Genomic DNA, 10,637 nt, shown 5'->3' on the forward strand with positions numbered 1-10,637 from the left:
AGAGCAATAAAACCAATCTAAATTTTCAAGAATATAAGTGCACATATAATAATAAAAAATACTTGATAGAATAAAAATAAAAAATAAGTAAATTTACCTTACTGCCAGAATAAATAAATAAAAGTTATTTATGTTGAATAATTAGTCTTCACATTTAGTTAAATCAATTTTATTATTTATCAATATAATAAATTTTTGTTCAACTAAATAAGAGATATATAAAAATGTTTTAATCCATAAAAAAAAATACGTACAATTATATCAAATTGTAAAGCAAGGAGATAAAAAGACAATGAATAATATAAATAATCCCTAGAAACAATAGATAAACCGAAATCACAATCACATAAGAATGAAAGAGCAATAAAACCAATCTAAATTTTCAAAAATATAAGTGCACATATAATAATAAAAAATACTTGATAGAATAAAAATAAAAAATAACAAAATTTACCTAACTGTCAGAATAAATAAATAAAAGTTATTTATGTTGGATAATTAATCTTCACATTTAGTTAAATCAATTTTATTATTTATTAATATAATAATAATATTTTCATCATCTTAGACCGGCTCAAATGAAATTCTGATTTGGCAACTACTGTTTGTTTGTGGCATTATAAAATATAAGTATATCCATCCACTACGGACGCACGTCTCCATCGACGGATATACTTTTTAAAATTTATTTAAATTTAGAAATAATTTAATTATTCTAATTTATTATTATTACGATTTTCAAAATATCACATATATTATTTAAAAATATTATAAAATAATTATTAATTAAATTAAATTAAATTAAATTAAATTAAGTAATATATATTAGATTAGACAGCTTTTATATCTAATAGTATAATGAGTAAAGTGAAATATACTAAATAATATTAAAGGATAATCGTGAAAAATGCGCATGTTATTTACGTTCCATTTTATTATTACTTTATATTTATAAATAAAGAGACATTGAATTGGGGAGTGCATACCCAACTCTATAATAGATGCTTTGACTTTGAATCTCAATTGTGCTTCTCTTGTTCAGATTCCAACATTCTTGAGAGAAAGTTCAAAGAAAATGGGTAGCAATTTCAGAAGAATTGGGAAATTGGCTGCAATTTCATCCAAAAATCAAAGTTGTATGGGATTTTCCTCAACAGTTAACAAAAATGACACTTCCACCAAATCTGTCAACCTTTTCTCTGCTATTAATCAAGCTCTTCACATCGCTTTAGACTCTGATCCTCGGTAATTTTCCAACTTTTTTTTTGTAGTAGATCAATCCAGAGCTACAGCCAAAAAGTTTAGTTTATGGGTTGTGAATTACAACTCCTTATGTTTATCCTATTTTGACGAAATTTTGAATCTTATGGTTCCAAAAAAGAAAAAAAAATCATTCTTTTTGGAAGGAACTAAATAAATTATTGTCACAGAGACGGTAGATTATTTTCTTTTTTAGGGTTTGAATCAAAGCTAATGGTTCTGCGCTAGCGCCTTTGGCTTCGTTTCTGGATCAATATATTACTTGATCACATTTTGGTAGTATTGTTAAATTGCTGTCTAGAAAGATTTGTGGTTTTACTATGTGGATAGAGAAGGAAAACAAGAAAAAAAGGGAAAAGGACCAACTTTAAGTTAAGGGAATATGTCTATATGTGTGAGGTACACCATTGAATTGCCAATTAAGATTTTAATAATGAGACAAGTAGAGAATCCTGATCATCTTTTCCTTAAGCTAGGATGATCTTAAATTATTTTACTTATTTTAAAAATAAATATACGACCCTTCAATTCTCATCTAGAGGGTCATAAGTATTTGATATTTAGTTTTAAATATGATATTTTCACGTTTAAGCATAATTTAGTATTGAGTCTGCAATAATCAGATGACCTTAGGAAATCGAACTAGTTCACTCTTATTTCCCATTGATGTTTTATAATTTTCTATTTGCATGCCAACTGATTTTAAGCAATAATATATGAGAATGGTAATGGTTAAGTCGTGAAGGGGTTGTTCAAAAGAAAAATAAAGAGGCTGCTTTTCTCAATATAAGAAGAAAGAGGTTGCTCCCACAGCTTTCTCATTCTTTGCTTTTTTCTACAGGAACAATTGTGAAATTTAGCCTAAAAAGGCCTCTTTTACTGTCAAAAAGGGCAGAACAGTCTTTAAAAGTAATGCAACGATGTAGTGGCGTTAATTTTATGAAAAAGTACAAGGATGATAGCCTGAACATTTAGCTTTTATCCTTTTCCATCATATGATTTATCAGTCGCCTCCAACTTGACTTTTTGGAATTAGTTGACCTATTATCCTTCTTTGCGTTGCATCTAAATAACATCTTAACCTTTTCAAATAATGCCTGATCATTTCAACATCTCCTTAGGCTCATGCCTTCATCGACCTGTTCTCTATTTTTCTTGCAATTTTATACGCGTGTTTATGGTGAATACTTCATAATGTGATGTAAGATGAATTTTCTTCTCAGTTCTTATGTATTTGGAGAAGATGTTGGTTTTGGTGGTGTCTTTCGTTGCACTACTGGGCTAGCTGACCGATTTGGTAAACAGAGGGTCTTTAACACTCCTCTGTGTGAGCAGGTATCTGTAGCTTATCTATCGTATTCCATGTCTGCTCTAGCCCTTTTTGGGTGGAAGACCTGAGCTATAAATAATAATACTTACTATTTCATTGTTTTAATAATAGTAAATTCAGCATGAATTTCATTTTATACAAGTCACTTTTTTGTGTCAAGAAGTTTATCCACTAATGGTTTTTGATGTGCAGGGCATAGTTGGATTTGCGATTGGTCTTGCTGCAATGGTCAGTTTCTGAGCTCTAAATACTAAAAGCTAAATATTTCTCAACTGTTTGCTGATATTGTTATTTTTTTTTTGTTGCCTAAAATTTCAGGACAATCGAGCTGTAGCAGAAATTCAATTTGCAGATTATATATTTCCTGCTTTTGATCAGGTACGCATCCATGCTAAATCATGTACTAGCACTTTATCATGATATAGTATTGACTTTCAAAATTTTGTTTTGTAGATTGTCAATGAAGCTGCGAAATTCAGATACCGGAGTGGTAACCAGTTCAACTGCGGAGGTAACTGGAAGAAAACTTATGACTTTATTGCAGTTCATCATTTTCTCGAAGTTTCAAGATGCTGAACTGGCTCATGGTTTCCAGGTTTAACTATAAGAGCACCTTATGGAGCTGTTGGACATGGTGGGCATTACCACTCTCAATCCCCTGAATCTTTCTTCTGCCATGTTCCTGGTATAAAGGTACCACATCTTTCTGTGCATCTTACACTTGTTAGGTTTCTTTTGCATGAGTTTTCATAGAATCAGAATATTACATGTTCTGATAAATGTGGGAGGAGTTCAAGTAGCGAACCCTTAGTGTGTCCCTCGGCTTTGAGGTTGTCACAGTTGTTATTTCTTCAGAAATTCTATTTGCCAAGTGAGTGGCATCTTTATATTCAAGCACTGCACTACATAGGAAATCTCATCTACTTTGCATTCAGAAATAAATCTAGCTACTTCAGTTTCTCCTAAGAGTACCTTTTAGTAATGTTTCATCTGTATGCAGCATTCGTTGTTCATTGATGTACTTAAAAAAGTAGCGTTTAAGTCAAAAATTAAAAGTCAAACTGATATGACTTTTAAGTCAAAAAATAAAAATTAGGGGGAGGCCTCATTTTGTTTTTTTAACTTATTTTAAGTCATTTTAAACTTATTCTAAGTTTTTTAATCTTGTCAAACACTTTCTGACTTATTTTAAGTCATTTTACTTCCTTTAAGTTATTTTTATATTTGTCAAACACTTCTAGAAGTCAAAAATTGACTTAAAAGTAGGTTTGACCAACTTTTGAGCCAGTCCAAACACCCTTTATCTCTTAAACTAAGAATCGGGAAATGCTGAATCAACCTTTTACAGTTAGGAGACCAAGAACAATATTGATATGTCATGTACCATGCGAAATCCAAATTGTCCTTGGAACTCTATTTTCTCTTTCTCAATGAGTAGAGGACTGGTATGGTGTGCATAAATCTCAACTGTCCTCGGCACTCTATTTCTTTTTCTCTATGAGTATCACATGTATATTCTTCTTCCTCTCATTATAAATTCATCAGTCTTCGAAGAAAATATATAGCTTTCTACTGTGCGCAAATCCAAATTGGTATCGTTGTATTGTCCCTAAGTATATGCTCTATCACTCATCTCTAAAGTCTCATCGTATGGTAATACATATTGGAATCAATATAATCTTTCTCCACTTGTTTGACATCTTTGCTCTCCTTACTGTAACATATAATAGCTTGGTAAAATGTACTGTTTCAACCTCTCCCAGACACTTCTAAACCTGCTTAGAGATTCCATTTTAACTGTAGTTTTTTCCAACTCTCATATTATTCATGATATCCTCTACTTTTGCTGCCCTAATTTTATGAGCATAGCCAACTTTTCTAACCTATACAAATGCATGAAACTATCCTCGTGATTCGAGTTGAGCTATTGATCAAAATTACACATCCATCTCTTGATTTCACTATCTCATCTGATTTGAAAAATTGGTAGTAATCGTCTTTATGTGTTCAAGTCTTTAACCCTTCTTCTCCTTCTCATGTGGTATAAATTTGTTTTTCAAAAACATTAATGTACCCCCTCCCCCCCACACACACACAAAAAAAAAAGCCTGCCACCAACCTACTCCTAAATCTTTTTGTTTCCCGAAGACAAAAATCCATTTTTAATCAAGTTTGAAAATTAATTGAATTTCTTAAAATTTAATATTAATATTTTATTCTTTTAGCACAATTAAGAATTTTGAGTGAAAGTGAAAATAAGTGATCTAATAATATGGATCAAATGGATACCCATATCTAACCCATTTTGATTATATTTGTAGAGACTCTTAAAATAGTTTGAAACCCATATTTAACCAATTAAAATATGAGTGATCCAAGCAATTAAATATGGACAAAATGGACTCATTTTATTAATATGGGCTGAAATTGCCACCCCTATCCATACTTTCCCAAAATTAGTTTTTCACTTCCTCTTTTAATGAGCATAGGCACTAACAATGGTGAATGATTTATTTCCTGTACTAGTATTAATAAAATAATCATATCACCAATCTCTGACAACTTTATAGTTAAGTTCTAGTTTTTGCCCGTCATTAGTTTTTTTCTATCTCACAATAAAGGCTTAAGTTCTATCAGAATTTCTATCTGATTTATAGTTAAAAAGACTATATGATTTGCCGGACTTCTTTATATATTTTTTCTAGAAATCAGATGTCTCTCTTTTCTCCTCATTAAGAATCCATGCATACCTTTGATAATTTTATGTGCAATTATCTGTTAGGTGGTCATCCCACGCAGTCCACAGCAAGCAAAAGGATTGCTGTTGTCAAGCATACGTGACCCAAATCCAGTTGTTTTTTTTGAACCAAAGGTGATCTCGTTTTCCCTTGTTCCTGCTAGTCTGTTTGCCAGATCATTGGAACTGTAACTCACTACTTTCTGGATGAATTTCAGTTGCTTTACCGGATGGCTGTTGAAGAAGTTCCTAAAGATGATTATATGTTGCCTCTATCTGAGGCAGAGGTATGATACTTCCTCTTTTGTTGTTTATAATTGTTAGAGTGGGTTAAAAGTCCCACATTGGTTGGGGATGGACTGGTGGTCTGCTTTATGGACTTGGGTAATCCTCCCCTCATGAGCTAGCACTTGGTGTTGAGTTAGGCCCAGGTGCCATATCTTTACATTGTATCTGTTTGGGCTCCCAGTGCACACTCCAATCGGCCCTTGGCCTGTAGGAGCGTGTGTGTTAGAGTGGATTAAAAGCCCCACATTGGTTGGGGAATAAACTGGCGGTCTGCTTATATAGACTTGACAATTCTCCCCTCATGAGTTAGCTTTTGGGGTTGAGTTGGGTCTAGGTGCCACATCTTTAAAATCATGAATTTGAAACTGAAGTGCATGCCTAAATGCAGGTCCTCAGGGAAGGTACTGATATCACATTAGTTGGTTGGGGAGCTCAGCTATCTATTATGGAGCAGGCATGTGTAGAAGCTGCAAAGGTGGATACTCATTGCTAAAAGATCTGTTCTATTCCATTTCCCTGAATAGAATTTTCTATTAGTCGTGTTATATTATTAGTTACTTTTATAAATGCATTTCGTGGTTTCATGTCACTGGGAACTAAAATTTTGGTTTCTGCATTCTCAAACTTCTCTCTGACGCTTGGTATAGTATCATTAAATGTGTATCAATTAATCTTTCAACTGTAGTTCTTACGTAAAAACCTGGATTACTTATCATCTTCTGAATATGTATATTCTGCAGGAGGGGATCTCTTGTGAACTGATAGACCTTAAAACTTTAATACCTTGGGACAAGGAAACGGTAGAGGCCTCTGTCAAAAAGACAGGAAGGCTGCTGGTGTGTGTTTTACCTTATGTCAGAATTGAAGAGGTCCATTTCATCCTAAATAACTTACCGTGAATTTCTTGTTTGTAGATTAGTCATGAAGCTCCTGTGACAGGTGGATTTGGTGCTGAAATATCTGCATCTATAGTTGAACGTTGCTTCACGAGAGTAAGCATTACTTTTTTTTTTATATAATAGCCTTGTAGACATCTTCTAGAATCCCTTTTATTTTCTGGATCACCTTGAAAGATCTCCTGTTCTAGGTCATATGTCCTCTGTGCATATCGATTTGCAAAACATAGTCAAAACATGCTTTCTTAAAGAATTATGGGTGGTACGGTGGTTTCAGACAACACAGATAACTGAGAGCTTCTGAACATTCACCTTGTGACCTTGGACTTAGCGGTCATATCTTACTTGAAGGACTGGGCGAGGCTACTGAAACCCATCAGTGTTATCTAGCATCTGTAAAAATTGAAGTATTTGCCAAGCAATCCTTGGCCTCAAAACTTAACAATTAGTAACATGCACATGTCCATGGACAAAATACACATCTCTATCCAAAAATTAGCACTTGCAATATAAAAGAGAGACTTTCAGAAAATTTGATGAATCAGAACTTATGTCCCCATGGTCAATTGGCGTATCTCTATCCAAACAAAATGTAGTACTTGCAATATAAAAGAGAGAATTTAAAGAGTTCAATGAATGAGAACTTGCTCGACTGGACATACAGAAGAGGCAACATTGCGTTGAATTGATTAATATATTCTGCTGCAGCAGCATGCAAGCGAATGTAGTCTTAAAATTCTCCAATTTGAAGAAATTGGTATGCCTTGAAATATGGAAATTTCTATCAGCGGGATCATGTTCAGTGCGGCAAAATAGAAGCTGATATACAGTTCAGCTACTTGTAATTTCACTTACCAGAGTTCACATCTGCCAGGAAAGAAAATAGTCTCTCTTTTTCAAACCAGGATGAGACTTGTAATCTTTTACATCTGTTTCAAAATTACAGTTTTTGCAATATAAAGAGACTTTTAAGATTACAAACAAGGTCAAGCAAATAGCACAAACAGTACTTTCTTGCTCATCCCCCTTTGTTCTGCTAATAATGCCATGTGTTGCTTTTGTTCCATAGGAGATTCATCAATTAAGATTTGAGATGCTTGTTATACTAAGCATTTGTTTGCACTTTATTGCTTGCTTTTAGTTTCAGTTTTTTTCCCTCACATAGAAGTACTAAATTCCATGTGAATTTAGGGAGTTAAGAGCATTACCAAAACTAAAACTAAACGACAGGATAGAAAAAGTAACCTGTCATTTCTCCTGGCTGAACTCCATGCTGTAGCTGCAGGTAAACATTACAGGATGCTGCATATCACAATGGTATATAAGTATTTTGTTACTATCCCTTGTTATGGATCTAGCTATGGGATGTTGCAAGACAAAATCAGAGTTAATGTTGAGTGAATTAGGAGTCTGGAAAGAGGTTTTCTTTTTTCTACCTATGATGTTGGTTCGTTAAAAAAGAACCTGCTATCTCTTGAGTTTGAAGTACTCAAAAACTTGACTAATTTTCTGCTTATCATTTCACTAAATGCAAATAATGTACAATACTGGTGGATTAACCACCCATCTGGAAACAAGGAAGTAACTTCCTACTACAACTGAAATGAGAAAGTGGAGGAATAACCTCAAGGACTCTGGAACACAGGGAAGTAACTTCGTACTACAGCTGAAATGAGGAAGTGGAGGAATAACCTCAAGGACCTAAAGTGTGCAACCATACTATCCCAAGGACCATATCAGACCTGTGAAATTCTACGATAAGAAAATTAGTGCAAAGAGTAAATCCTTGAATGGTGAGTGAGACCTGAGGAACGACCCCCAAACATCTTCGTGTATGACCACTACCCTCAAGAACTGAAAATTGGGATGAGGTCTCAATTGGTAGTTTGAGAAAATTGGCCGCACGAGGATGCATAAAGTTATGAGTGCTAGCCCCATCAAGAAGAACCTTAATGGGAGATTCCTTGATATTACCGAACAAAGGGTGGTGGGGTGTAAGCAGGATTAGGCGAGGTAACTGACACTGGTGCTTCCTCAGTACAAGGAGTAGACTTCTCAACGACCTTTTCAACTTTAGGAAGTGGAAGCTCCACAACATTGTTTTCCGATAAGAGAAGTAGAAGGTGGGGGGTAGAAGTGCAACAGTGGTTCTTGTGCCATTTCTCATCACACTGATAACAAAGATTGAGCTCATGTTTTTGTTGCATTTCAGCAGGAGTAAGCTTTTTATGAGGAACACGACCCACACCAGGGAGGGACGCTGAAGGGCCATGGAATGAAGACGATGAAATTAGTGTGGAAGAGGTCAGAGAAATGGAAGGGATATTTCAGTGACTGGAAAAATTAAGGGCCTGGGTAATGAGAAGTAGTAGTTTATGAGTTGGGCTTACCAAGCCCGATAACTTTTGCTCTTGTAAATAAGACATCCCAATAGCATCATTTAGATCAACAGGGAGAGAAGCTAATCCCTAAGACTTCCTGATATAAATGTGTGCATCAGTTAGTGCAGTGCCATATCCGATGTCCGATTTGCGATCTTCTCGAATTGAGAAAGATATTCGCAAACAAATGAGGTCATTTGGAGTTTTTCCAGAACACCTTCAGGAGCGTCTAGTGTTTTTGCACCAAAACAAGTCACCAAAGCTCAGGTGAAATGCTCCCCGTCAATTAATGGGTGATTTCTCTACATCCATCGAAACTAGTGATGAGCATCACCCTCAAGGCAAAAAGGGGTCAGTGTAAGGCGTCGTTTATCAGAAACCTCATTGACTTTGAAGTATTGATTAGCTTGGAACACCCAACTCTCAATGTGAGCTCCATCAAATTTAGACAAATCGATTGGGGCTGGTTTGTCACGACGAAACACTGCATACGGGTTCGAAGGGGGTGGAAGAGGAAACTAGATTTATGTTGGAAACTGGGGTTGTGGAGGAAAAGGGGAGAAAATGGGATTCTAAATGGGAGTGGTGTGTTGGTGGTAGAAGGTTTATGGAGGTGGCATGGTGGGCAGAAATGGAACACTGGAAACAGGTCTTTTTGCTGGTTGTTACCTGACTAGTTAAGTTGTAGGATGGAGAGCTGAGAAAGAACATCCTGAAACATGGAAGTATATCTCTAAATCATAGCAGTGATGGATTCGAAGCTCTTGTTACAGAAAACAACTTGTTCCTTGACCTGTTTCAGAGCTTTATCCAATGTTTTGAGCCAGGTATTATGTGCCCCGTCATCCATTTGTAGAGGAGGGTCAATGAAAATACCAAATGATATGAACTACCTTGTATTGATAAACAGATCGGGAAAACAAGCTTTTAGGGAATCAGAACTTGCTGAGAAAAAAAAAACTACACCCATTTAATTAAGGAAAGCAACTGAAAGGAAAACTAAGAAAATAAATAAGCTCTCAGAATATGCATATCCAGTAGCCTTGTATCTCTTTTCTATTTATAGGCTTTGTTGCTTGGAGAGGAATCCTATGTTCTACCTGTGTAATGGTTTTTGGCATGCATGTCCGACACATTTGCCCCTTTATTGGTCCCTGTAGTGGAGTATTCTTCCAAATATGTAGGTGCAACTTTTGGCCTGTTGCTGCGCCTAAGTGTGAGTGGGTCCATTACCTCTATTCATAACATAGGCTCCATGCGCCTGTACGTGTTTTCATGTTTCTATTCCTATCTATTATTTTTTCATGTTCCAATATTTGGTTATGACATCAAGTATTGGAGTATTTAATTTGCAAGTGTTAATATTTGGGTGGTTTTGTAGTTAGAAGCTCCAGTGGCCAGAGTGTGTGGGTTAGATACTCCTTTTCCTCTGGTGTTTGAGCCCTTCTACTTGCCTACAACGAACAAGGTAACAGGACATGAAACTTGTTTCATTTTCAAAAGATTTCACTCTTGACCTCTTGATCAAAGTGCTGCCTTGTTATTGGTTGCAGATACTGGATGCAATCAAATCTACTGTGAGTTACTAGTGCTCATTCAGTCGTGCAGAGATGCTGGAGTGTTATAGTAGTGAATATATATATGTATTGCCATAGATTATGATTCGGGGTTTCTCTATTAACATACATATATAAAACACTGTTATTAATAGCTTATGCAACCAAAAAAGGTCATGTATTTATTTA

General features: G+C 35.1%; 1 protein-coding gene across 2 annotated transcripts; it reads left to right on the forward strand.

The window, feature by feature from the left end:
- The first annotated feature begins 878 nt into the window (after positions 1 to 878).
- On the forward strand, positions 879 to 10,637 carry LOC101254327 (2-oxoisovalerate dehydrogenase subunit beta 2, mitochondrial). Of its 2 annotated transcripts, XM_004228902.5 has the most exons (13): positions 879 to 1,245; positions 2,484 to 2,595; positions 2,783 to 2,818; positions 2,909 to 2,968; positions 3,044 to 3,101; positions 3,186 to 3,283; positions 5,373 to 5,462; positions 5,546 to 5,614; positions 6,004 to 6,090; positions 6,356 to 6,451; positions 6,530 to 6,607; positions 10,274 to 10,360; positions 10,446 to 10,637. In XM_004228902.5, the coding sequence occupies exons 1-13, from the start codon at positions 1,076 to 1,078 to the stop codon at positions 10,479 to 10,481; spliced, it is 1,077 nt and encodes a 358-aa protein (XP_004228950.1). In that variant the 5' UTR covers positions 879 to 1,075; the 3' UTR covers positions 10,482 to 10,637. The 2 variants fall into 2 exon arrangements, with proteins under 2 accessions (XP_004228950.1, XP_025885925.1); XM_026030140.2 differs by lacking the exons at positions 10,274 to 10,360; positions 10,446 to 10,637 and adding an exon at positions 10,077 to 10,197 and having other exon boundaries at positions 910 to 1,245.

This window comes from Solanum lycopersicum, chromosome 1 (genome assembly GCF_036512215.1).
Source record: "Solanum lycopersicum chromosome 1, SLM_r2.1".
Classification (NCBI taxonomy): Eukaryota; Viridiplantae; Streptophyta; class Magnoliopsida; order Solanales; family Solanaceae; genus Solanum; species Solanum lycopersicum.

Excerpts from the sequence above, each read along its gene's own strand:
- LOC101254327 (XM_004228902.5), top strand. The coding sequence starts at position 1,076 with ATGGGTAGCAATTTCAGAAGAATTGGGAAATTGGCTGCAATTTCATCC. Across the intron at positions 3,102-3,185 it reads TAACCAGTTCAACTGCGGAG|GTTTAACTATAAGAGCACCT; the intron begins GTAACTGGAAGA and ends CATGGTTTCCAG. Across the intron at positions 6,608-10,273 it reads TTGAACGTTGCTTCACGAGA|TTAGAAGCTCCAGTGGCCAG; the intron begins GTAAGCATTACT and ends GTGGTTTTGTAG.